This window comes from Peromyscus maniculatus, chromosome 5, assembly GCF_049852395.1.
Source record: "Peromyscus maniculatus bairdii isolate BWxNUB_F1_BW_parent chromosome 5, HU_Pman_BW_mat_3.1, whole genome shotgun sequence".
NCBI classification, from domain to species: Eukaryota; Metazoa; Chordata; class Mammalia; order Rodentia; family Cricetidae; genus Peromyscus; species Peromyscus maniculatus.
The window spans coordinates 1,008,692-1,035,899 of NC_134856.1; the positions used below are offsets into that span (position 1 = coordinate 1,008,692).

At 43.2% G+C, this 27,208-nt stretch overlaps 2 protein-coding genes across 2 annotated transcripts; both read right to left on the reverse strand.

Moving 5' to 3' along the window:
* On the reverse strand, nt 1–10,476 carry LOC102920815 (CKLF-like MARVEL transmembrane domain-containing protein 2B). The gene is made up of 4 exons (XM_006978489.4): nt 9,930–10,476; nt 9,670–9,828; nt 979–1,080; nt 1–404 (listed from the first exon to the last, which is right to left on the reverse strand). Exons 1-4 carry the CDS (start codon nt 10,056–10,058, stop codon nt 126–128), a joined length of 669 nt encoding a protein of 222 aa, XP_006978551.3. The 5' UTR covers nt 10,059–10,476; the 3' UTR covers nt 1–125.
* Nucleotides 10,463–26,502, reverse strand: LOC102928599 (chemokine-like factor). Its single transcript, XM_006978514.4, has 4 exons — nt 26,027–26,502; nt 22,343–22,501; nt 13,592–13,690; nt 10,463–10,722 (listed from the first exon to the last, which is right to left on the reverse strand). Exons 1-4 carry the CDS (start codon nt 26,420–26,422, stop codon nt 10,624–10,626), a joined length of 753 nt encoding a protein of 250 aa, XP_006978576.2. The 5' UTR covers nt 26,423–26,502; the 3' UTR covers nt 10,463–10,623.
* Nucleotides 26,503–27,208: the final 706 nt, after the last annotated feature.

Sequence of the window (27,208 nt, forward strand, 5' to 3'; positions counted from 1 at the left end):
TTTCTTTCCAAGAGGTGTTTATTGATGGAAAAGAAAAGTAGGCTAGAAAGCCGAGAAGGGGAGGGTGTAGAAAGGCCTGGCCGCAAAGCTGGCTGCCATTTCTGACCGCGGGTGTATCCCTCCAGTCACTTCTTTTTCTTGCCCTTTTTTGCCTTCGCCTGCTTCTTCTTCTGCTTTGCTTTGAGCTTTGCCTCCCGCTCCTTCCTCTCCTTCTCCTCCTTCTCCTTCTGCTTTTGCTCCTCTTCTTCTTTCTGCTCCAGCAGTAATTTGAGGTTCGGGTCTGGCATCTTGCCGAACTTGTCCGGAGCAAGCAGATGGAGCTTTCGGAGCTTCTTGGCTTTGAAGTGTTTCCTTTGAAGACAGAGGTCGACGAGAGCAAAAAATGCAGCAATTCCCATAAGAACCTAGGGAAACAAGTGGATCTTCATTATTTTAACTATCCACCTAGAAGGCAGGCACAGATTCCATCTTGGTCTCTCATCAGAGATGATGCACAGTGTACCCCAAAACATCTCAATCCTAGACCCTCCTTCAGTAGCCCTCCCTGGTTTCATGCCCAGTGTCCCCATCATCTTTCTTTTCCCTTTCTTTTCACATACACGAGAGTCAAGTCACAAAGTGACTTGGCTGCCTTCTTAGACAACACGTTTAAAAAGGTGTCTTCCGCATTAGAAACATTTACCAACTTCTTAAATCTGCATTGACCTAAGCTTTGTTTGTTTGAGACAGGGTCTCATGAAACCCAGGCTGGCCTTGAACTTACTACTGTGCCAAGGATGGCTTTGGACTTTGGATCCTCTGCCTCTACTTCCTGAGTGCCAACATTGTAGTTAGGCATGAGGTACTACAGTAAGTTTTTGCAGTGTCATAGATCAGGCTAGACCAGCACTCTATAGACTCAGCAGCAACCTAGCCCACGATCCCAGGATTTTTGTGACAGTGATTTAGGAAACCCATAGCTTAGAAGAAACACCTCACCACAGCGTAAATGTAGGTCATTGTATATTCACTTTTAGACTTCACAGCAAAGACTACGCCGCCAATGAGGAACACACAGGTGCAGAGGTCGTTCAAGAGGTCCTGAAAGTGAGAGAGATAAGCTCGTCTTAGATAGCTGTGACCCATGCACCCCAGAAACAGCACAGTATCCTCCATGTAACCATGTTCAAATGTCCCCCCACCCCGATAATTTAAAATATACAAAGGCAAATATGTTTCTGGCCAAGCAGATCAACCAGTGGCTCCCTGCTGGCCTCTGTGAGTGGAGCACACAGTCCAAACTTAACTGCTGTCTGCCCAGGTGAGCCACAGATACCATCTTGCCTAAAACACCTATCAGTAGTCATGTAAATACATGCATAGGCTACTTGATGGTATCTCTGTTCGGTACTTCCCCTCATCATTTCTGTACTCTCCTCTCCGGAGCTTCCGTGAGCAGTATTGCTGCTGCCAGGAGGTCCTTGCTCTCTGACTTAACTCTGGGAGCCTTGCTGCTCCCTCTACACCCAGCCCTGCCCTACCCCCTGGACCACCTTCCTTGATTGCTTCCTCCTTCATCATTTTTTTTCTTTTCATTCCTCGGGGATTTGGTCTTCCTTTACCATATACAAGCTTTCTTCTCCCAACACAGAATAAAACCAACCAAAATTCTATGTATTTGTGCCCCCTGTCCCATTTTCTATTAGTTGTGTTTTATCTTAGAGTGTCCAAATTTTAAACTGTTTTTAATTTTAGTGGGATGTACAATCTTTCCTGCCAATATTCCTAGGTACTCTCATTGAATGTTCTGTCCAACTTTCTTTTACAAAAAGGTTTGCTTATTTTTATTTTATGTGTATGAGTGTGTTGTCTGCATGCATGTAGTCATACCAAATGAGCATAGTGCCTGAGAAGCCAGAGAGGGCATTGAATTCCCTGGAGTTACAGCAGCTTGTGAGCTGCTTGGGTGCTGGGAACCCAACCTGGATCCTCTGCGGGAGCAGCCAGTGCTCTTAACTGCTTAGCCAACTCACCAGCTGCTGTTTTAATGCTACCTCTGTCATACACAAGTTGCAGTATGTGTATAAGTCTGAATTCTCTGATCTATTCCCATGTTAGTACACTATTATAAAATACAATAGGCTGGGTGGCTTAAACAACAGATGTTTATCCTCTCAAGTTCTGGGTCTGGAAGGACCAAGAGCAAGGTCCTAGAGCACTCTCCCTGGCTGGAGACAACGGCCCTTCCCTCTCTACCTTCATATGACCTTTCATATGACCTGTCTCTTCCTGGAATGATACTCATCGTTTTGGATCAGGGTCCCAACCTTAAGTTTTCTGTTTATTTTTAGTTGCTTCCTCAAAGGCCCCATATCAGAATATAAATCCAGGGAGGACACAAACATTCCATTTGTAACAATTCCAATAGTTAATCCACGATCTAGAGACCACATCTTAGGGTAAATCTGGCATCTGGTTGGGAAAATCCATTCTTGTAGTTCTTTTCATTTTTCCAAAGATATTATTTATGTTTTTTACCAGCTCATATTAGTTATACACAATGATGGACTCATTATATTTTATTTAGTAATCTATTTATTTATAATTTATTTGTATTGGTGTTTTTCCTACATGTATGTCTGTGTGAGGTTTTCAGATCTTGGAGTTACAGACAGTTGATAACTGCCACGTAGGTGTTGGGAGTTGAACCTAGGTCCTCTGGAAGAACAGTCAGTGCTCTCAACCACTGAGCCATCTCTCCAGCTTCCCCATTATATTTTTATACATGTATATAAAGTAATCAACCACATTACCTCCCTCTCCCTGTCACCTTCTCTTTGTCTGTCCTCCCACTTTGGCTACTCAACTTCTTTCCAACTAACCCCACCTCCTTCCTCTTGTTACAATGCATTTGGCATCCTAGGACACTCCGTTGCATGTACTATGTATACATATTCCTCTCTGAACAATGCACCTAACAACCTGTAAGCAACCTGGGACCCCCACCTGCATCAAACTCCTAGTGGAGTAAGTTTCTCCTTCCCTTAATGACTTGGACAATTTCTACCCCAATTTATTCAGTACTGTGGAGGGAGGGGGATGTGGAAGGTAGGAGTGCTGATCTGGCCTAAACTGTTTTTGGGTGCATGTGCAATAAGCTAAAACTGTGTTTTCAGGAAAACTTTTAGGAAGAATCCCCTATTTACCATCTTATGACTATGCATATTTGGAGTTGCATATGATTAAAATCAGATGCATTATGGGAAGGATATGAGCAAGGGCTTATATAGTCCAAGCCCATTAGTCTTAAGAGAGAACCACCCAAATTACACCCTTTGTAAACAAACTCCTCCCCCACTTGAACCCCATAAAGGAAGTCAGCAAACAACAACTAAAGGAGGCCCCAAGCAGTAACTGGGGCCCTTGATTACCTTCACTTGGGTAGCTGCTGTCAGTTTTGACTGTGTATCTGCCTGTTCAATGGCTGCACTTTGAACAGAGATTACTGCTTACTTTGCAGTCTCTGTGGGCTTGAATAGGAGGCTAAGAAGCCAAAAACACCTTGCCAGAACTCCACCCCCAGTACCAGTATAGCCTAACCTGGCCTCAAACTTGCTATGTAGCTGAGGCTGGTTTTGAACTTCTGATCTCTTGCCTCAACCTTCCAAGTGTTAGAACAGAGGTGTATGTGACCACATCTGGTGGTAGATGCTTCATTTATTTTCAGTCATATCTTAGCATATGGATTTGAACCTGAATTCTTTAGCTGTCTGATAAGTTAAAATGTCCAATGCCCTCTTACTATTATTCAGCAGTTTCTTTATTAAACATTCTCATGGCCAGTGATGGTGGCTCATATCTTTAATCTCAGCACTCAGAAGGCAGAGGCAGGCAGATTTCTTGAGTTCAAGGCCAGCCTGGTCTACAGAGTGAGTTCCAGGACAGCCAAGACTACACCATGAAACCCTGTCTTGAAAACCAAAAATAAAAACCCAACAAAAAGACAAACAAAACAACAACCAAACATTCTCTTGGTTGCTCTAGGTTACAAGTAATATCTGAAAAGTTTGTTGCCAGTTTTTCCCCAGTTTAACCAGTGCTACTGTGGAGGGACAAAGTTTTGGGGTTCTATATCATGCCATATTTAGATGATGTCAGTTTCATTAAATGTAGAAAGTTCTTGGTTTTGATCACTTTAAATGTTTCTTCTCCAGTCTCTTGTATGGAACTCTGATTTTGTGCCTCATCTTCTCCTTCATATTCCTTCTGTTTATCTTTCAGGGCTCGTTCTAGCTAATTCTCCTGTACCTGTGAACTCCTTCATTTTCTCTTTAGTTGTGTCAGATCTGCTCACTCGTTCTGTATATGTATTCCTTTGTATTTATTTTATATGCATGAGTGTTTTGCCTGCATGTGTATATGTGTATCACATGTGTGTAGGTGAGTGGAGGCCAGAGGAGGGTCAGATCCTCTGAAAGTCAAGTCACAGGAGGCCAAAAGCCAAATGATATGGCTGCTGGGAACTGAACCCAGGTCTTCTGTAAGAGCAACAAGTATTCTTAACTACTGAACAAATTCTCTAGAGACATTCCAACTCTCTCAACAACTTTTCGTTTAGACAAGGTCTTGCTTTGTCTCAGGCTGGCCTCAAACTCGCTCTGTAGACCAGGCTGGCCTTGAACTCTTGAGCCTCCTTCTTCAGCCTCCTGAGTGCTGGGATGACAGATTTTGCTACCACACTGGACCCTGATCTGTTTTTAACTCATCTGTTCACATTTTTACTTCAAGAATTATATTTTCTATTATAGACATTAAACTATGCACTTTAAAAATTGTTTATTCTGTCCCTATAGTCTTTTTGTTGCTGTTTGTTTTTCAATACAAAGTTTCTCTATGCAGCCTTGGCTGTCCTGGAACTGGCTCTGTAGTCTATGCTGGCCTCTAACTCAGACATCTGCCTGCCTCTGCCTCCCAAGTGCTGGGATCAAAGGTCTGTGCCACCACTGCCCAGTGTTATAGTCTTATTTTTATCTGCAATCATTTAAACAGCATTGATTATGTTCTCACATCATAGCTCATCTATGGTCTCTGAGTCTCAGGATTCCATTCTTCCAACTTGTTTCATATATTTAACTTTTGATACCAAATTTTTGCTATGAGTTCAGGATGGCCTTGAAATCAGTTTTCCTGTTTTGGCTTTTGAGTGTTAAGATTATTGACATATCCTATGGAAACACGGACCATGTGTGCCAATTTTTGATTCTTAGTTTGGAGATTTTTTTTTTTTGTTTTTGTTTTTCGAGACAGGGTTTCTCTGCGTAGCTTTGCGCCTTTCCTGGAGCTCACTTGGTAGCCCAGGCTGGCCTTGAACTCACAGAGATCCACCTGGCTCTGCCTCCCAAGTGCTGGGATTAAAGGCGTGCGCCACCACCGCCCGGCCAAGTTTGGAGAATTTTTAAAAGACCAAGTGTATCACACACAATTCACATGCTTTGGCTGTGGTTCTGCATTTATTTCTGTTATGAGTTCATAGGATGTAATTAGAACATCATCAGCCCAAGGCATGTGTTTTCTAGACTCTGGGCAGCAAAAAATTCAGATTCCAAATCTATGCAAGGGAAAGCTCTTAGCTTTCCCATTCTCAAAGAAAACCCAGGCCTCTTATCCCCATTCCCACAAGTCAAGTACAGATCAATATTTCCTGCTTCTTTGTGTTGGCAACATGTGTATATTCTTCCATCTTTTCTTTCCTCTATGGATGCAGTATTCTCCAGATGCTGGCTTGATTTTTTTTTTTTTGTGACAATACACAAGATATTTATAACAGAGGTAGGAATATATAGTGCAATTGCAATATGACAATAGTCTTAAATATATATCAATATACAGAATATCCTACATAGAAGTAGAACATACATAAAGTATGACAGATTTAAATTTACATTTGCATCAATATACAAATATTTCAAATAAGAGTAGAAATATATGTACATTATAACAAATATAGTTCTGTATTTTTATCAATATACAAATTATCTTAAACAGGAATATAAAGATAGTTTACATTTGTATCAACATATAAGAATCCATAACAGTGCAAATTATCTAAGGCTGCTATTTTACTAAATTTGTTTACTAGTATATACAGTAATCTACCATAATATCTTATTCCTATCCATTCCATTTCTTCTTTTCTCTTTTTTTGAGACATTTTCTTTTCTTAAGAAGAATACTGAGTTTAATATTTTCTTCCACCCCCAACCCTATAACCATCATCTATAACCCTGAGAAATATGAAACCTTAGGGAGAAGGGGTGTCATTTTCTTAGAATTGCTTCCTGCTGTTTGGGGGGTGATGGTATCTCTGTTGGGTACTGTGAGAAAGCTCAGATAGTTAAATCTCAGTTAGACTAACTGTAGGTTCCACAGCAAGTTTTAGAGTAATGGGTGAGATTGTCTGAAATTCTGGCAAGAAGTGTAGTATGATGATGATTACCATGGCATCATTCTGGATTGGGTAGAGTTGTTGTTGTTGGGGCCCCATCTTCCTTCTGGAGACTTCAGAGGTTGCTATTGGAAAAACCTTTTTTTTTTCCCCAGACAGGGTTTCTCTGTGTAGCTTTGCACCTTTCCTGGATCTCGCTCTCTAGACCAGGCTGGCCTCGAACTCACAGAGATCCGCCTGCCTCTGCCTCCTGGGTGCTGGGATTAAAGGCATGGGCCACCACTGCCCGGCTGAAAAACTTATTTTTTTTATCAAAATGCAAAGTTTGGATTTAAAGAGGACATAACATGTTAGAAAGGATTCCGAGAGATGAAGAGTAAGCATGGAGAGAATTAGAATCTTGAAGACAATGGTTCTTTGTTATTGGTTTCCTTCTGTCCCACACCAGAGGGCTGTTCTGATATGGGACTGAAGAATCTCTCAACATTTTCTTTTAGCAATATGCTTGGGTTTAGAGAAGAAGTGAGCCAATTCCATCACCAAAGCCAGCTTGTTTTTTTTTTTTAAATTACACTCATGATATTAATCACATTTGTGGTATTCATAGATTACATTCAAAGTTTCATTCAAATATATATATAATTTTAATGTCGAATATCATTTCTTGAAGGGGGTAGGTGGTCTTAAATACAGGCTTACAGCACAATGGGAGGACCCCGGAGGGCAGAAGTTTGCTACGGATGTTTTACAATCTTGCATCTCAGCTGTAAATGTCCATTATTCAGGATACACAGACAAGGAACTTCCCTTAAGCATTCAGGAGGGTGGAACCTGGCAGGGAATTAGCATTGGGAGGACAACAAGGTCAAGGTCCGCAAGCAAGGCAACATTTACCCAAAACGGGGGCCAGGGCCCTGCAGGTCCCCCTTTTATTAAAAAAATGAGCTTCTGACTTGGGTTGCGTGGGACATCAGCAGGTCACCTTACCTGTCATGGAGATGCCTGCCCAGGCCTCACAGGTGCTCGGTCTTAGGTTGGTAAGTGCCCCCAGGCATTACCTGTCTCTGAATACTCATTATCATTCCGGCTCAATCATGTGTGAGCTGCATGGTTAATTGCTGCCAAAGATCTCAAAGTGGCACTGGGCTTGCTATCTGTGTGTTCGATACAGAAAAGACCAACAGAGGTCCTATCTCACCCATAGCCAGTAGGCTAAAGGCAACTGAGCCATTCCCTTCCTTATCGAGCCATACTGTACATTGGAGTTCTTGTAAGATAGTATCCCAAAAGCAACTGGAACTTGAGTTTATAAATTTATAATTTTCAAAGCCAATCGAGATGTATATAACTACTGAATTAAATTTATCATTCCCAATACAATGAAAGATTAACTAACTGTGGTAGCTACTTTTGTTGCCAGGGTTTCCACTGTGCTAGCTGTAGTAAGCAATTATGAAATGGTAATCCCAGAAATAATGCTGGCTTGATTTCTTAGTCCTCTGCTTGGCTTTGGCTTAAGGCCTTGTGCTGGCTAGTTTTACATTCACTTGACATGAACTAGATTCAACAGAGAGGAGAGAGCCTCAATTGAGAAAATGTCTCCAAAGATCCAGCTGGGGGGCATTTTCTTAATTAGTGATTGATGGGAGAGGGTCCAGCCCATTATGGGTGATGCCATCCCTGGGCTGGTGGTCCTGGGTTCTATAAGAAAGCAGGCTGAGCAAAGCATGAGGAGCAAGACAGAAGCAGCATTCCTCCATGGCATCTGCATCATGTCCTACATGCAGGTCCCTGTCCTGCTTAAGTTCTTATCCTGACTTCCCTTGATGATGAACTGTGATGTAAAAGTATAAACTGAATAAACTCTTTCCTCCCCAAGTAGCTTTGGTCATGATGTTTTGTCTCAGCAATAAAAACTTAAACTAAGACAGGCCTTATCTCTTGTCTTGAGATTATTTGAAAATCCATATCTCAAGTTCCTAAAATGGTACCTCATGAGTCACTCCCAATAATCTACAGCTTGTATTGTCATTACTCCTGTTTTCCATCTCGAGAACCTTTGGATCCTATCTCTATTCCTTCCCTCTTCTTCCTCCTTCTCCTCCCTCCATTCCTTCCTCTCTCCCTCACTCCCTACTTTCTTCCCTCATTTCTCTTCCTTCCTTCTTTCTAGCTAGGCTATTTAGTAAAAGCAACATTGGTTACATTTCCATCACTATGTTTAGGTTAAGTAGAGGAGGATTGACTTTCATGGTTTGGTGGACGTTATTTTACTGGATCTTTTCAGTCCCTTCACTGGACACATAGTCTCCATCTTTTTGTCTTCTGTGCATTCTGTTTTCATTTAGGTTCCATCTCCTTCTCTCCTGTACTGGAGGTCTTCATGAGGACTGATGGATCCCTGGACACTAACAGCTTTTAACAAAAGGGCAGATAGGTAGGTGATCACAGCTATCAGAAGCATTAAGTTTTGATCTTTTTTTTTTTCTTTCTTGCAATTTACTAGTTGAGTTGAGTTGAAGGGCAGGTTATTTGACTTTTGGCAATTCACTTGCTGGTTTGTAAGGGTAATGAAATGGGGAAACAGAGGTCTCTAGAGGTGGGTAATGAACAAAGGGAGCTGGAAGCTGAGGTGTTAATTGGCTATGAGGAAGTTAGGTGGGTACACTTGGTGATTCCATTGAGTGAGGTGAGGGAATTTGAGTCATGAGCCCTAAGACACAATGGCAAGAAGTTTACATGAGTTCAATCTCCCTACAGATTGTTACAGATGCTGAGGTACAGATCAGGGACTAGAGGAATGGATGCTTGAGTGACTTACTAAGCTCAGCCTCACCCCATTGGATGACTATTTCAGGTTGACCATGCTTCTGAAACATTCTTTATTTTCATCAGAGACCTGATATTGTTTTAGTCATGCTTGAAATTTGCTTCGCTTTACCTTACTGGTTTATGCAGAGTTTGATTTTCTCTTTTGAATCCTGGAATGATATTCCAATGAGATGTATGCCAGCAAAAGCATTAGCAGAAATGGCTGGTTGTTACAGCCTTCCCCATTTGTGAGGCTAGCAAAGCCTCGGGCCTATTTCTTTGACCCAACACAGGCAGGTTTGGGGATGATTTTCAGCCTGGCTTCTCCTCTACAACCCAGCTTCGTAGCCTGAGCACCAGTAGAGGAGGCAAGGTTGTCTTTTTCCAGGTGCTAGAATGTGATTGGCACCCCCTCTCCTACAGTCTTTACTTACAGTCATAGGCCAGTAGATGAAAGTAGTATATCTGCTGATGGCGAAGGTGTAAAGGAACATGAAGAAAGCAAAAAAGGACAGTTCCATAGAGAGGATCAGGATCAGGAGGGGATGTGCGGCAATTGATTCAAAGCGGTTGAGTCCAGCGATCATGAAGACCTGGGTAGAAAAATACATACACCTGAGCTGCTGCAAGGTCTCTCCAAAACTTCTGATGCCCTCCCCTCCACAGACACCCCTAGAATTCCAATCCAGCTTACGATACTCAGGGTCTTGACCACGGCGTGTCCCCCCAGCCAGAAGTCTTTATTGCTGTCTTTGAATTCCCACTTGTAGCGATCAAACCCCTTTTTTGTGCCCACATCATCCTTGGGCGTAGGTGTTGCCATGGTTAGCAGTAGTTCTCAATTTCTCGGGGCTCTGACTTGCCTGCAGTCCTTGAACAGGCCCAGCTCAAGAGAGAGCCTGGTGTCTTCAGACCTGTTCAAGGGCGGCGCTCAACTGACCGCTGGGACTGCAGAATTCTAACGCTTATGGTTGGTCAGCGCGAGCACCTCATCTCGCGGACCAGCAGGATTGCCTCGACCCTGGCAGAGGCCAGAAATTCCCACCCTCCATGCAGCAACTTGCGCTAAGCCCCACTGGCTTTAGTGAGGCCTTCCGTGAAAAGAAGTCCCAGGTGTGTGGCTGTTGCTCCCTGGGGTCCTGGCCCTCCTGACCTCCTGGGACAACCTTGTGGAGGAGTGGGAGGGGTAACGCGACTTTTAGACAAGGCCACACGAGGAAGCAGAAGTGTTGCCGACTTAACAGCCCTGTCTTTATGATCTCACACACACGTGGGCTTGGGAGCTCATGATGGCCTGGAGGGAGTGATTATATGTGGAGTCCCTGCTAAATGCTGGGAAGGGCTGGGTGACTTCAGCATAGCTTCTGCCTCAGTGGGGCGGTGGAGGCTTAGTTTACATTCCCAGGACTTTTTTCCATGTTATTCATGTTCTTGATGACCAATAACGCATCGATGAAACACAAGATTGCTGCTGAGAGGCACAGGATCTGTCAGATATAAGACAGGTGGGAAGTAATGGTCAGATTACTTTACAACTAGCACAGCGTCCATCTCTCATTCCTGTTCCTATCTGAGGAGGTCAAGAGCTGCAACAGTCCCTCCTGGCTACTGTAGGTCCGGGAAACATTGGAGTTTGCTGCCCACAGTGGCCTGATCCTATGACTTGCTACTATGACAGTGGTTCCCAACATGTGGGTTGTGACCCCTTGGACTTAGTGACCCTTTCACAGGGGTCGCCTAAGATGAGTGGAAAACACAGATATTTACATATGATCCTAGCAATAGCTAAATTACAGTTATAAGGTAGCATTGGAAATGATTGTAGGGTTGGTGTCAGCACAACATGAGGAACTGTGTTAAAGAGTTGCAGCACTAAGTAGGTTGAAAGCCAGTGCATTAGATAATGACCTTCGAGGTTCTGAGTTGAGTGCGTGGCAGAGTTGAGCCTGAGTGGTAAACGGTCTGGAGCTCTCTGAGGAGGGGACAGGTTTGAGATTCAGAAAATGCACCTGCAGTTACTATGAGATGAAGGGAGAGTGAACCTGGATAAGGCAGGAAGACATGGAGGTGGGCTGATGCCAGTACAGGCAAGAAGAAATGAAGGAGGGGGTGTGGGGGACTATGGCAGTACACAGCTCAATTGATGAGTTGCCAGATTGGTACCAGGGATGGTAGCACCAGGTATTCCAGCCCTGGATGTTTCTCTTTGTGGGCTACCTGATGACAGATTCTTATTAGGCCTTGTTGCAGCCCTGTGTGAGTTTCTCAGGGTGAGGGCTTTGTTTCCAGTGCCCAATTCTAGCTTGGCACAATGCAGTGGCTTTAACAAATGTTCTCCAATTTATGAAATGAACTTAAAGAATTTAAATCCTTTTTAAAAGTTTCTACCTTTCTTTCTTTGGTGTGTGTGTGTGTGTGTGTGTGTGTGTGTGTGTGTGTGTGTGTGTGTGTAGGCCTGTACATGTCACAGCATGTGTTTGGAGGTTAGAGATAACAGGTAGGAGTCAGCTTTCTCCTTCCATTGTGTGGATTCCAGGACTTCAACTGGGTTCATCATGCTTAGTGGCACGTACCACTGAGACACCACTCTGTCCTAAACTGTTTTCTTTTCTTGGTTAATTTCTGTCCACATTATTGAACCTAGTCCCAGTTCCATTTCCTTACTCTTCCTGTTTTTTAAACATTTGATTAGCTATTTCTTGCATTCTTCCATTTGATATGGATTTAGGCTCAGTTTATCTAAGCTTTGTGTCCCAGGACAAAGTATTTAACCTCAGTCTAAGGACATACCCAGGTGTCTGTAAACCTGAAAATTTAAAGAAGTCAGGGGTCAGGGAAGTGGCGCTGTTGGCATAGTGTTGGCCTGGCATGCACAAGGCCCTGGGTTTGATCCCCAGCACTGCATAAACCAAGCATGGTGGTGCACACCTATAATCCTTCAGGGGAATAGGGTCTGTGTAGAAGCAGGATAATCAGAAGTTCAAGTTTATCCTCAACCACAGAGCAAGTTAGAGACTGACCTGGATTGGAGACCTTATTTACAAAGGTCTAAGACTAAGGAAGTGCCTAGACTGTGCTGGGCACACACTAGGTACTTTACCATAGGCAGGATCCCTTCCTCCTTGGACAAGCAGAGTTACCCAATTCTAAAGGCCCCCACTTTATATCTGTGTTTAATATAATTCTGTAGCCAAGAAAAAACAACCTGATAGTGTGGTGGTTTGCATAAGAAGGGCCTCTACAGGGTCATGTATTTGAATGTTTGGTTCCCAGTTGGTGAACTGTTTAAAAAGGATTAGGAGGCATTTCCTTGCTTGAAGAGGTGTGTCCTTATGGGTGGGCTTTGAGGTTTCAAGAGTCCAAGTCAGGCCTAATCTTATTCTTTTCCTGCTGCCTGTGGATCAGATGTGATCTCTCAGCTACTGCTCCAGCACAATGGTTCTATCTACCGCCATGCTCCAAACCATGATAGTCATGGACTCATCCTCTGAAACTGTAAGCCAGACCCCAATTAAATGCTTTCTTTTATAAGTTTCCTTGGTCATGGAGTCTCTCTTCACAGCAATAGAATGATAACCAAGACTCCTAATTATAAGATTTTTTTCTTTCAGTATTTTATATGTAGTGTATATGATTTGCAAAAGTTATTCTGTAGACTCAAAAACTTATTTGGAGAATATGTTTTGTGAGATTTAGGTTTTAGCAACTTGACATCATTTGAAGATGTCATTACAAGAAAGAGAAGGGGGTCTGGAGAGATGGCTCAGTGGTTAAGAGCTCTTGCTACCCTTGTAGAGGACCCAGGTTTGGTTCCCAGGCCCCATTTGGAGGCTCACAGCTGTCTTTAACTCTAGTTTCAGATCCAAAGTCCTTTCTTGATCTCCACTCTTACTTGAATGTGTGTACACATACCTACATACAGCCCCCCCCCATGAAATTAATAATAAGTCTTCTCTATCCTGTTAATAACACCATGATGGCCTTCCTTTTCCAGGGTCCTGATACAGTCTATTTATATTTGTTTTATTTTTCAAGACAGGGTTTCTCTTTGCAACATTTGCTCTCCTGGAACTCACTCTGTAGACCATACTGGCCTCAAACTCACAGAGATCCTCCTACCTCTGCCTCCTTGGTGCTAAAATTAAAGGTGTTCGCCACCACTACTGGGTATATTATTTTCAATTTAAAATGTTTGTATGACTGTATTTGTCTGTGTATGTATATGCACTTGTGTGGGACTTGGGGATATATTGTAGATTGTTAGACTGGGTGGTAGATGTCTTTAACCTCTGAGCCGTCTATCTCACTGACCCCAGACCACTGTTCTTAAATAGATTCATAGAGGCCTCTACTTACCCCTCCAACATAGGACCAGTGCCTTCTTTCTTTTTCTTGCAATGTTAGTATGGCAACTACTCCAAGGAACACAGTTGAAATGATGCTGTTGATAAGATCCTGCAATGCAGAGTTGAAATTGGTCAACTGTAAATGAGAATGTAATTTCCAAATATTCAAACAGGTCAGTTGCCCATCTAAGAGTGGATACCTTTTAAACACTTTCTCTTTGATGGACAGGGACCTTCAGGGGTATAATTATGGTTTTCAGAGATTTGAGTCTATGTGATTTTAAGGTCTTGTATAGGACTTTGTAGAAATAGGTTTGATTTCTTTAGAAGATCATTAAGGACGTTAACATTTCTATTGGCTTTTCTTTATATATATGTGTACACACACACACACACACACACACACACACACACACAGAGCTGTCTTATGTGGGTGCTGGGAACTGAGCTTGGGTACTCTGTGGAGTCTTAACCTTGGAGCCATCTCTCAATCCCCTTCCATGGCTTTTCTTAAAGGTACAGCAATTCTAGATTCTTTGGTCTAGGACTGGCCAAAATTAGCCTTCCATAACATGACTTTTTTTGAAGTTTTATATTTTAGTGTGGATTCTTCATTTTATCCCATAACTTATTTATTTTAATATATGTAAATATATGGGTTTGTGGATAAATTTTATATTAGTAGTTCATTCATTCAATATATTCCTATATCCATAGGTAAAATTAATGCTCTAGAAGTTAGGTTATATTTATTATTTTGTGAGCCCATGTATCCTGAGAACACCTAAACCCATCTGAAGAGCAGACTTGATTTTTTGAAGTGAATGGCTGTATTGTTTGCTCTTGTCTGAGACAAGGCCAGAATTAAATCAGCCTGATATATCTTCAAATTCTGGGTTTTGTTTTGGTTTTGCAAGACAAGGTTTCTCTGTGTAGTTTTGGTGCCTGTCCTGGATCTTGCTCTGTAGAAAAGGCTGGCCTCGAACTCACAGAGATCTGCCTGTCTCTGCCTCCCGAGTGCTGGGTTTAAAGGTGTGTGCCACCACCGCCTGGCTTATCTTTCAGTTCTTATGTCCTTTGTTCTGTGTTTTGGTTATAGGCTCTTCAACTACAGGCCAGCCTGCCTCTTTGTGTACTGGAAGAGTGAGCATGGATAGGAAGGGTTTCTCTTAGAGTGGGACACTACACTTTGATGGTAGAGTGATGATGGAGTCAGTGGGACCAGTGTGTGGACAGGGCCTATGGTAAAAAACAATGATTTGACCAGGTATATAATTGGAGGACTCTAAGTCTGTGTGTCAAACTTGGGTGTTATTCCTCAGGAGCTGTCCATCTTATGTTTTGTAACTTTAGTTACACTTTACTCATTGTATGTGTGTGTGGTGGAGGAGGGATACACATGATATGCATGTATATTGAGGTCAGAGGACAACATTTGGGAGTTGGTTTTCTCTTTCTACCATGTGAACCCCAGGTATTGAACTCAGCTCATCAGGATTGGTGACAGGTACCCTCTGAGCCATTTCCCTAGGCCTCACTTTTTCAAGTAGGCTATGCCATCTGGCCAGAGAGCTCCCAGGGGTCTTCCTGTGTCTGTCTCCCCAGTGCTGACAAGCTTGTCTGTTTTTTGTTTGTTTTTTAACATGTGTTCTGGGATTGAACTCAGGTCCTCAAGCTTGCAAGCCTATCACTTTACCAAATGAACTATCTCCTCACCACATTCTTAGTGGCTTAAGTGGTGGTGGCAGCCTGTCTGGGATATGAGCCTGTGTATGTAGAAAGAATCCTGACCATTCAGTGTAAGAAACCATAATGACCTTAATGGCTCCCTTCAAGTGCCAAGCAATTCCCAGACTACTTCATTTAACTATCACAAAGCAGCCCTTAAAAGAATTGCTATGCTGTGTGTTTCTACAGAGAATGCAATAGCCATCTTGGGGAAGTTTATTACGTTTTTTACAATTGAACAATTGCTAAGGAGAGGAGTCAGTACTGAACTCATTATTGACTCTCATCAGGAGCATGAACAGGAAAGAAATAAGGAGCTATCTATCACCTTAGGCTGCAAGTGCAGCATCCATTTTCATCATTATCTACGGAAGGCTTCTGAGTTCACAATCCCATGTGAACAAATAAGCTCACAGTGTTTTTGTGACTCGGGTCTTTGGCTGCCAATTTTTGCATGTGGGACCTGGGATCTTTTTTTCTTAATTTTTTTTTTATTTTTTAGCACCCCTCTGCCAGCCTACTAATTTTTTTATATGGGGATGATGATTGGGATTGATTACGTTGATCCAAGGGTTAAATGGAACACTGAATCCAAAACATTACATACTGTGCCTCTGGTAAGTACAGGCAGTGCATAAGATGTAGACTTGTGATATCTGCTCTGTGAATGTACAGAGAATGGACTTACTGCAAACTCTGCGTGTTCTTCCTGTTATGATTGGTGAGCCCAGAGTCTGGTCATGTCACCTATCTCTGGAAAAGGCACTGATGTCTTTACTATTGGTCAACATTGGCATGAGGCCATAGCGCAAGACTGCTGAGGTATAAGACTGAGCTGGATTCTGCTGGCTCAAAGAGAGGTGCCTGCAGAGGGGAGGCAGGCTGAGGCTAGACAGGAGTCCAAAGCTTAGTTGGAAACTTTGTACTTGATGATTGTGTAAAACACTCAAAGATGTGAATGAGAATTTGAGACACAGTATAAAGAACTCAGGAAGCTGAGGTAGGAGGATCACTTCATGTTCAAGGCCAGCCTGGGCTGCAGAGTGAGACTCTGCCTCAAAAACAACCCAACAAAATGAAAACAATGTTAACTTTTAAAAGCCAAAATGAGCTAGTTATGGTTCTAGGTCATTGAGAATTTGGACCAAAGCACATTGATAACAATATACTAATGAATAGATCTAGCTAATCTTTGGCACTCATCATAATTTTAAATCATTAGACTACTGCTCACCGTGCTTGGCTCAGGTTCCTCATGACAGTGGAATCAGCTCCTGATCTGTCATCTCTGGGAGCTGTGCTTTGCCCTCTACATCTTTCTGTGCTAGCTCACATTTATTGAGCACTTACTGTGTGCCATGTACTGGGCCAAGGTAATAATATGAGGAATTATTCAATTCTCACAAAAGACTCTTACTGTTCCCAGTTTGTGGTACCTTGCTGAAGGGTTGTTCATCCAGGAAGTGGCTAGGACCCTCAGCATTGTGAAGTTCACGGTCATCTTCTTTCTCTTATCCATTCCTTCCCTTCTTTTCTTTCTTCCCTTTTTATTTTTATTCTTCTCTCCCCTTCCTTTTGACATAAGTACAGACTTTCCTGTCTGCCTCTTCTGGACATTATGAGAAATGTCATCCTGCATGGCTGGGCTGAAGTTGCCATTGCACTTGGCTGTGCATAGAGGGCCCTCTGCCTTCCCTAGGAATGCCATCCCTACTCATTCTTTCTTCTAAATACCCCAAAGACTCAGATGCCATCCTCTCACTAAAGTAAGATGAATGTCTTACTTGACTATCATTTGCCACAAAGCCCCCCAATAATTTCAAGATGTCAAAAACTAAAATTATAGTTACCAAAAAAAAAAATGTCCTTTTAATTGCTGGGCATAGTGATGTGCACCTGCAATCCCAGCATGCAGGAGGTGCACTAAAAGGATCAGGAGTCATTCTTGACTATATAGTAAGCTCAAGGCTAGCTTGAACTACATACATGAGACCCTGTCTCAAAGAAATCAAGGGAAAAAAAAAGAAAACTATGCCTTTTAGGATTGCATGCTGCTAGGCATAGTGAGTGGCTCACACTTTTAATCCCAGCACTGGGGAGGCACAGGCTGGTTGATCTGCGTGAGTTTGAAGACAACCTGGTCTATATAGGGAGTTCCAGGACAGCCAAGACAACATAGTGAGACCCTGTCTCAAAAAACAAACAAAGAAACAACAACAATGAAAAGATTGAATGCTTAGTTTGAAAATTTTCTGAATATTAGAAAAAAATTCATTAACTTGAAAAGAAAGTTAAGGGGACCTTCGCACATGGCTACACCTGAGCATGTACAGATGCTCTGGTACTTTCCGAATCATCATCATCTCTAGAGTTTCAGGTTAAAGTGTGTTTATTATGTAGAAAGAGCTCTTTCTAAGCCAGGTGTTTGTGCACATCTGTAATCATAGCGCTCAGGAGGCTGAAGGAGGAACTTAAGCTTGAGACTAGCCTGGGCTACACAGGGAGTGTCTACTATAAAAATAAAGGCCAGGAGAGATGACTCAGTGGGTTACAGCCCTTGCTTCTCAAGCCTGACAGCATAGGTTTGATTCTTTAACCCATGATGGAAAGAGAGAATGGATTTCCAAAAGTCATCCTCTGAACTCTGCACCTCTGTCCTCACACATCCACACCAAAAATAATCATCATCAACAACAACAACAACAAGAGTGATTTCTACTGGAAAATGTCTCTTCTTGGCCAGAACTCAATTGCTCTGACCATACTAGTAACATATAGAAGTGTTGAAAATACATGCTATTCATCCAGGAGAGTGCAAGTTTTTGTTTGCTTATTTGAGACAGCTAGGTAGCCCAGGTGGGCCTTGAAATCACATTTCATCTGTGTGAGCTTCTCCAGTACTGGGATTACATGTGTGCCACAGCCCCGACCTTACAGTAGTTAGAATTCATGGTTTCCTTGGGTGTATTGACAGATGACATGAGCACATGTTAGATGAAGTCAACAGCCCTCAGACTGGAGACCGTGTCCCCGGCACAGAAAAAGGCTGTCTGTGGGGAATGTGATACAGAGGCACCTTCTACATTTGCTAGAGGCTGAGAGCTGAGCTTGTACCTCTCGGTATAGAGCCCCCAGCATAGACTTCAAAGGAGCTGCTGACTGGAAACTTTGGGATCCCAAGTCCAGGTTCCATTATTCATCAGAAAGGGTGGCCCAGGAAAAATACATCACAAAACAAAACAAAACAAAAAACAAAACCAAAAACAAACAAACAAACAAAAACCCACCAAAAACTTAAATAGTCTTCATTGAAGCTGACCTCATGAGTGTGTGTATGTGTGTGTGTGGGGGAGTCAGGTGGGGGCAAAGGGTATTAGCCTTTCTATGTCCCTGATAGGTGGTAATCTTAACCCTCAGTATTTGTTTTTTTTCTATTCCTAGTCAGAGACTCATGTAGCTGAGGCTAGCCTTGAACTTGGTATTTGAACTTCTGATCTCCCTGCTTCCTGAGTGCTGAGATGACAGGTGTATGCCAGCACACCAAGTTTATGTAGTGCTAGAAATCAAACCAAGGGCCTTGGGTGTCCTAGGCAAGTCTGTCCTGACTGAACTACATCCCTAGCTCCACCCTCAGCCCATTGTCAGACAAGAAGAAAAACGGGAAGTGAAAGAACTCTATCCCTATAGGGGCCTTTAAATTAGAAATCACCACTTACCTTCACCCTATACGTTTTGTACCAAGTAATTTTGTCTGGAAAGAAAGGCTGGAAGGAAGTAGCTCCATGCACACTGGGTACCCGTAGACTGTGCAGAGGCCAAACCAGTTCTGGGGCTCCCCCACCTGTCTTGTGATAGATCCCACATGACTCCTGCCACTTAAATGCCAACACATCCACTAGTCCATCTACCTGTTACCATGTTGAGTCTTCTCCCCACCACCAATACCCTCACTAAAATGGCACATTTCCTGCCAGACCAGGGGCTCCCCATTACTACCCAGTGGTAACTAGTTGCACCAAAGTGGCATATGTCCTTCATCTTGTGGGACCCGAAAGGGGAAGACTAGAAAGGAAGGGAGAGGATAAGAGACAAGAATTTGGGTCCTATTTTGAAGGGTTAGAAGCACTTCAAGTCTGTTAGGTCATTCCCTACTTGCCCAGCTGTGTAGTGGTTTATTATGTGTACACTTGTTCTTTGAACATCCCAATACCTGGACAACCTTAGTCATCCAGTTTCCCCATTAGGCTCTGAGGAACTCATTAGGTGTATTCCTGATGCTCTGCCAGACACTGGCCCATGCCCTGGAGAACAATAGCAGGAAAAAAGAACAGGGGCTCTAAATCCTACTGGGTGGGGGGTGGTGCTCATAGCCTTCTTCAGAGAAAAGAGGGCATTTTCCCATCAGATGGTTGTGGTTAGAAGAGCTGGCTGTGCTGGAGTTGATCAAAGGCCTGGAGTTTAAGAGCTGGCCCCGAGTTTCCCATGACCACTGTGAGCAGAAGTTCTCTCATGGCCAGCATGTGCCCAAGAACTGCTTGCTAGCCAGCCTGACTGGGTTACTTCCTGGATATTTCCTATGTACCTTTCCGTGAGGCATGGTGTCTCATGGCTCTCTTTAGCTTTCCTTCTATTTCTTCTTAAATCTTTCCTGCTGGAGAGATGGCTCAGCAGAAGACCCGAGTTCAACTTCCAGAACCCATGTTGGGCAGCTCACCATGGCCTGTAACTTTAGCCCCAGGGGATCCAACACCCTGTTCTGGTCTCCACCGGCACTCACTCATTCTCTTGTGCACCCACCTCACCCCACCATGCATACACACCATTAAAAATAAAAAGTTAAAATCCTTCGAAAGAGTTGTTGTTGGTTTTTAAAATAAAGCCTTGGCATGGTACCCAAGTAGATCTTATGGCAGTCACTCCAAGTTTCATAAGTTCCTACTCAGTCACTCACACCTATATACACCCATCACGGTACTGGCTTCACCTTCTGAGAAAATCACTAGGAAGCCAGAGAACATGGGGAAGGCGTAGACGTGGCTTCAGGCAGGTGGTTTGGGCTGAACGAAGCTGGAATAATTGCCTCAAGATGCTAAAGCCTGTGAAGTCTGGGCTTTAGAGTCAGAGAGGCCTGACCTCAAGTCTGAGTTCCAGTGAAACCAAATATGGCTGTGGGCAACTTCATCGTCTCACTTCAGTAGTTTCATTTGTTAAGGAGGGAGTGGCAGATGGTCACAGCCCTCCTGGATGCTTGGCAGGATCAAACGAAACAAGATATGAAAAGGCGTGGCAAGTGTTTAGAAATGCCTACCTTATATTCCCTTGAAAATTGCCGTGGGCAGAGATTTTAGTTTCCCTCCCCAGAAACCTTCTGGTAGTTAATAGCTCCCCAAACTAAGGTCCTTCCGTGCAGCCAATGATAGCAGCTCATGTTTCGTCAGTGTTCTGAGGCTTGTTACTCTGTGGTATAGACACTGTTCAGCAGTCTCTTTAAAAAAAAAAAAAAAAGCCTCGTACAGTTGAAGAGAACATCTGAGATCCAGCTCACCAGCAACCCACTCCACTTTAAGGTTAGAAATAATGTACTATAAGGAACTGAGGCTGGGCTTGGGAGCACAGGCCTGTAATTCCAGCTGTCAAGTTCAAGGCCTGCCTAGGCAACAGAGTAAGTTCAAGGCTAGCCTGGGAAATAAGCCGAGACCCCGTCTTAAAATGAGAAAAAAATATAAAAGAGAGGTGAGGGGCTGGAGAGGTGGTTCAGTCAACAGCATTTGCTGCTCCTGCAGAGGACCTGGATTGGGTTCACAGTGTGGTAGCTCACAATTGACTATAGTTCCAGTTCCATGGGATCTGGCGCCCTCTTCTGGCTTCTATGGGCACCAGGCATGTTTGCAGTGCACTTTTACACAGGCTAGCCAAATACTCGGAGACATGAGTCTTGAAAGACAGAAATACAGCTCAGTGGTAGAGCGCTTTCATGGCATGCACAGGCCTTAGATTCAATTCCACACATAAACAAAGGAAGTGAGATGTGGAAGAGATGGGAGCCATGTCAGGATTGTTCACAGTAAGAGAGAATGGCCAAAGCTATCCAAATACCTTATGGTATGTGGCAGCTTGTTTTTCTTTTCTGGATACCATGTACTGAGTGTGTACTTGGTGCTAAGTACTATGCCATCTTTATACACATTCCAATGTTACAGAAACCCTATGAGGTAGGGACTCCTCCATACTCTTCCTCCTTTCTGCATTTCCTAGATGGGGAAAATGAAGCTACAAGGTCTTAGGAGTCTGATGGCAAATGCTTGTAATCCCAGTACTCAGAAGGCTAAGGCAGGAGGATGCTATTTTTAAGGGCAGCCTAAGTTACCTTGTGAGTTCAAGTCTAGCTTTTTCTATATAGCAAAGACTTATCTAACCCCCTTCAAACATCCTTCTAAAAATATAAAGGTCACAGAGCTGGTAAGGAAGGCCCCAAGGCAAGGGACTGGACCTACTTTGGCTGCTGGAGAGCTAGGGTCCTCCAGGACTAGCTTCTGGCATTCTCAATGGTAAAAAACATGTGGAAAAAGCCACATAGCATCCTTTCCTGTATACCACCACCCTTTAAGATCATGGCTCCTAGACCCACACAAATAAATATTCCATAACTCTGTTATGCCAACTCTTGTTTGGGGTGGGTTATAAATCTACTTGGGTGACACTATTTGAAAAGCAGAAACATACACTCTTTTATAAGCATCTCTCCTCTTCATTAGGACAAGGAGAAAATATGGCACGTGCTCATTCACACAAGCCCTTTGGGATGGACGCTGCACTCTCAGCTAAAAGCAGGAGACTGTCCTGAAAACAGAGGAGTCCAAGGGACCTTCCTGAGTTTTGGGTGGTTTCTCCCCAGGACAGGACAATACTCTGTCATAGCTCTGCTATGCACTTGTCTAGAGATCTCTTGTCTTCCCTGGAAGAAAATGAGGACAAGCTTACTCTTGGGGTTATGAGCAAAGCTTAGCTTTGAATTATGAAAATGAACACTTACAAGCAAAGGCCATTGTATACAGATCAGCAAGTGTTGAAGGGTTACCAAATATACTATGATAAAAAATAGGACGATGCAGGTTTCCTGAATTGTGATTGCTACAAACATCTCATGGGCACCACCAATGATGAAACAAACCACCGATGCTGCAATAAGACACTGCAAGAAAAGAACAGGTTTGTTCAATGCATGTAGCTATTTAGCAGTAGCACATATTAACTGGCAGCATTTGTTACATTTAATTTGATTATACTGCAGTAGCCTGTATTTAAAAAAGTGTGTGTGTGTGTGTGTGTGTGTGTGTGTGTGTGTGTGTGTGTGTATACAAGTTTATGTGTGAGGGCATGAGTGTTATGGCATGCATGTAGCAATCAGAGGTCAATCTCAGGCAACAGGCCTCACTTTCCACCATGTTTGAGACAGGGCTTCTTGCTGTTTGCTGCCATGTTGTGTACTCAGGGCTATTCTCCTGTCTCTGCTTCCCATCTCACTGCAGGAATGCCGGGATTTCAGACTGCATCCTGCCTCATCCAGCTTCTGAATGGATTCTGAGGGTCTGAACCCAGGAGGTCAGGCCTGTGCAGCAGGCAATTTTGTTCAGAGCCATCTTTCCAGGCCATGCCTGTAGTGTTTTCCACAAATATTTTATTTTTAATTGTTTTAAATTAATTATTTGTTTTTAGTACTGGGGCTTGAGCTCAGAGCCTGGCATACACCAGGTAAGCATGCTACTGCTGAGTTAGATTCCTAGCTTGCATTTTTCAATTTTTAATTAACTAATTAATTTTTCAGTGCCAGGGGTCAAACCCAGGATCTTCATCATGCTAGACAAGCCATCTACTACTGAGCTACATTCCCAGCCCTATCTAAAAGTATTTTTAGATGTTAAATAATAAATGCAAATAAAGATTGAACACAGAAAAGTTTTTAAACTTCTTTCTTCTTCTCTATCCAAACCTAGTCTCTCTCTGTTTTGTTTTTCAGATAGGATCTCACTATGTAGCTCTGGCTGGCCTCAAACTCACGGAGAACCACATGTCTTTGCCTCCTGAGTGCTGGAATTAAAGGCATGGGCTACTCTGTCTTCTGAAAAAAAAATCACTACTACTGGTTTGTATTTCTGGAAGGAAACCCAAGAATGTATTGGTTAAGTTATGTTGATTTTGACAGAAATAGTGACGCAGAACCTCGGTTTTCTTTCTGTCTAGTCGATCACATCAGTCATTCACTGGGAGATGCTAGGATTTCCCCCAATGATCGAAAAATGCAATCTTTGTCATATAATAAATTTTCAAATATACTTGTGTCTCTTTTGAGTCTATTGTCTCACATTGAGTTGTCAATTTTAAAGTACTTTTTTTAAAAGTACTTTTTAAAAAAAATTGTGTGTGTGTGTCCATAGAGGTCAGAGAGGGTGTCAGATCTTTGGAGCTGGAGTTAAAGGGGATGGTGATCCAACTGAGCTGAGCACTGGAAACACAGCCCAATTAGAGCAGCAGGTACTCCGAACTGCTGAGCCATTTCCCCAGCCTCCAGGGTACTTTTCCAATGGTGGGGTGGCTCATCGTTTGTACTGCTGCTTGACCCAGCCCTCTCAGTGTTCATTTTCAGACTGTTTATGATACCATGATTGTCTTGGTTGTGTCCCTACACTAAACCTGTTGACGTTTTAATTGGGATTTCATCTAACTTCTAACAACAAATTGTTATTTTGGTGTGTTTCCCTCTCTATAAAGTTTTCTTCTTACAGGTTTTTGTTCTTACTTCTTAGCCAAATTGATCATTCTGATGGCTGTAGTGAAGAGAAACATTTTCTTTTTATTTTGTTTTTGAGAGAAGGTTTCACTATGTAGCTCTAGCTGTCCTAGAACTCACTATGTAGACCAGACTGGCCTCGAACTTACAGATATCTGCCTGCCTCTGCTTCCCAAATGCTGGGATTAAAGGAGTGCATTACTACGCTTGGCTTCTTACATTTTAGTTATTTATAGAAAGTTTTTTAGTCTACTAATTTGATTGCTACCCAGCTAAATGTTCTATATAGTCTCCCAGTGGATTTAAATTTTATAATCATATCAGTGGAAAGAAATATATTTTGCCTCTTTTCAAGTATTTTTTTCTTTTCCTTAATTATGATTAGTCATTCCAGAAAAGCCCCCACTAATGTTGGTAGGCATTGCTTTTCTTCTTCATTTGAATAAGAATACTTGTGATATTTTAAGTGAAGACTTTGCTGATTTGGGGTAAAGATGTTTAGTTTTATAAGGGCAATGAAATCTCTATTCTTATTTTATAGGTCCCTTCTCTTCTTCTTCCTCCTTTCTGGGAACCAGAAACAAACATTCAAGTTTTTCACATGTTCTCAAACACTATTTGATTTAATCTCATAACCTTCACTTATAATATGGTGGGTTATTTTAAGAGTCCTAAGAGCAAATCATTCTTGTGTTTTGTGGTATATGTTTTAAAAATACAGATGGATATTTTTTGTTAATATGGTAACAGTTTGTTCCACTCTGGGATCCATCCCAGGACCTCACACTTGCTAAGCACCCTGGGCCTGAACATCAATCTTTGCTTTGGTGCTGAGAGATCTCTCTTTTGTGTTCTTTTTCTAAACCTGACAAGTGTTGACGTCAGTGTTAGAGAGACTTGGTAAAGCAGATGCTCAGGAAGGGGTGGGGATATAGCTCAGTGGTAGTGTCTGGCAAGTGCAAGGCCTTGGACTCAGTCTTCAGAAAAACACATCATTCCAAAGTGTCTGTTTCTTAAAAAAGCTAGAGCATCATCAAAATGATATCTCATGATCTGAAAGAGCTGACCCTAAATATGTCTGATCTGATTCACTTTTATAATGAAAAACAAACAAACAAACAAACAAACAAACAAACAAACCCACCTGTTTATGTTTGTGTATAGGTAGGGAGAGGGGGCATGTGCAGGTCAGAGGAGAATTTACAGGGCTAGTCCTCTCCTCCCACCATCTGAGTTCTGGGGATGGAAGTCTGGTCTTCAGGACTGGTCATAGCAGCATTTACACACTGAGCCACCTTACAGGCCCCTCGCATTCCCTCTGCTTTTATATGTTGCTCTGTTTGAATTTCTCTATTTTGGGGTCTGTTTGGGTCATTATTAAACTTTCCTCCCCAGAAGTTTTATGCCTCCATCTGCAGGTCCTTTCACTTTTGGTGATGTTTAGGGGCATTTCCCCATTCTCATTTTAAGTCTCTGTTCCCTTTTTCCCTTTTCCTGGATTACTGACTGTTGGGTATGGCTTGAATAGGTTTTTTAGATGGCAGTCCTTATCAGTCGCTCTTGCTGGTTTACAACTTTCTATTTACTCAGTACTTTTCTACTTTTATTTGTGAGAGGAAATCCTAAAAAAAGAAAAGGGAGGGGTAAAACCTACCAATTTAGTACTGAGAATTGTGTGGTACTGGGGTGGTGGTGGCACCAGCGTTTAGTTCCAGCATTCTGGAGGCAGAGGCAGGCAGATCTCTATGAGCTCAAGGCCACCCTGGTCGACATAGTGAGCTCCAGGCCAGACAGGGCTATATTAGTGATATTCTATCTCAAAAAAAAAAAAAAAAGTGTTGGAAGAAAGGGAGTAAAAAGCTCTACACTCAGTGCTGGAAGCCACCGCCCCCCCTCCCCCATCCATCCAGCTGGGCAGCTTCTGCTCACCATCCTCAAGACCTTCAACACTCCAGCAGATGAGAAGATAAAATTCTTTGAGCTGTCTCTGAGTCTTTTGGGGACCTTAGCCCGGCCCTCAGCCCGTCTTTTGAACGATGCACGTATCTTAATTTTCTTAGACACATGGCCAGGCCGCGCCTTCTGGCTCTGGGTGGGTTTCATTGGTGGTAATTTGCTGGTACTCTGTTCTTTGTGCACTGACCGTGTAGACCTACTGAATGATGTGCCACTCAGTGGAGTATTTTTGGGAGGGGCAACAGAGGTGATAGACACCAGTGACTCTGAGCGTGAGGGAACATCCCCGAGTTCAGATTGTGATGTTGTGCGGCTGGGAGGGTGAATGGACTCACGGCTGAGCTCATGCCTGGCGGATGCAGGACTCATGGTGTATCCCAAGCCTGGCTGTGTCAGGCTGGTCCTGGGACTTCAGTCGGCGCCCGTCCCCTGGGGAACCAGCGTCAACGGCTGCTGGCAGCCTATCCCGCGTGCACCTGCCCCTGATAGCTGCGGCCTAGCCTAGCAGTCTGGTATTCTTGTGGTGATCTGGGGAAAGGCGCTTTGCTTAGCCTGGAAACTCAAACCAGCAACCACGCCTACAGGAGCCGCTGCCAGCCAACCCAGAGGAGAGGGTTCTGTGGTCGTTTGCGGGATATGCCTGGCCAGATTCCAGCTCTGAGCCATATACAGCAAGGCTGCTGGCAGCGTGCAGGGTCCAAAAAAATCTGTCAAGCTCCCACATCACCTAAGGGTTTGTGAGAAAACAGCATGACCAAAAGCAACTTGGGGAGGAAAGGGTTTATCTCATCTTAGAGCTTGAGGTCCATCATCTAGGCAAGTCAGGGTGGGAACTCAAGGCAGGAACCTGGAGGCAGTAGCTGATGCAGAGGCCATGGAGGAGTGTTCCTTACTGGCTTGCTCCCCATGGCTTGCTCAGCCTGAATTCTTTTTTTTTTTTTTTTTTTTTTTTTGGTTTTTTCGAGACAGGGTTTCTCTGTGTAGCTTTGCGCCTTTTCCTGGAACTCACTTGGTAGCCCAGGCTGGCCTCGAACTCACAGAGATCTGCCTGCCTCTGCCTCCCGAGTGCTGGGATTAAAGGCGTGCGCCACCACCGCCCGGCCTCAACCTGAATTCTTACAGCACCCAGGACACATCGATCATCAATTAAGCAAA

Coding starts and splice junctions, on each gene's coding strand:
- LOC102928599 (XM_006978514.4), bottom strand. CDS start 26,422: ATGAGTCCTGCATCCGCCAGGCATGAGCTCAGCCGTGAGTCCATTCAC. Junction 22,502..26,026: donor TGTTGAAGGTCTTGAGGATG/GTGAGCAGAAGC, acceptor CTTTTCTTGCAG/TGTCTTATTGCAGCATCGGT. Junction 13,691..22,342: donor GTATACAATGGCCTTTGCTT/GTAAGTGTTCAT, acceptor TCTGCATTGCAG/GATCTTATCAACAGCATCAT.
- LOC102920815 (XM_006978489.4), bottom strand. CDS start 10,058: ATGGCAACACCTACGCCCAAGGATGATGTGGGCACAAAAAAGGGGTTT. Junction 9,829..9,929: donor TGGTCAAGACCCTGAGTATC/GTAAGCTGGATT, acceptor TTTTCTACCCAG/GTCTTCATGATCGCTGGACT. Junction 405..978: donor TGACCTACATTTACGCTGTG/GTGAGGTGTTTC, acceptor TTGTTTCCCTAG/GTTCTTATGGGAATTGCTGC.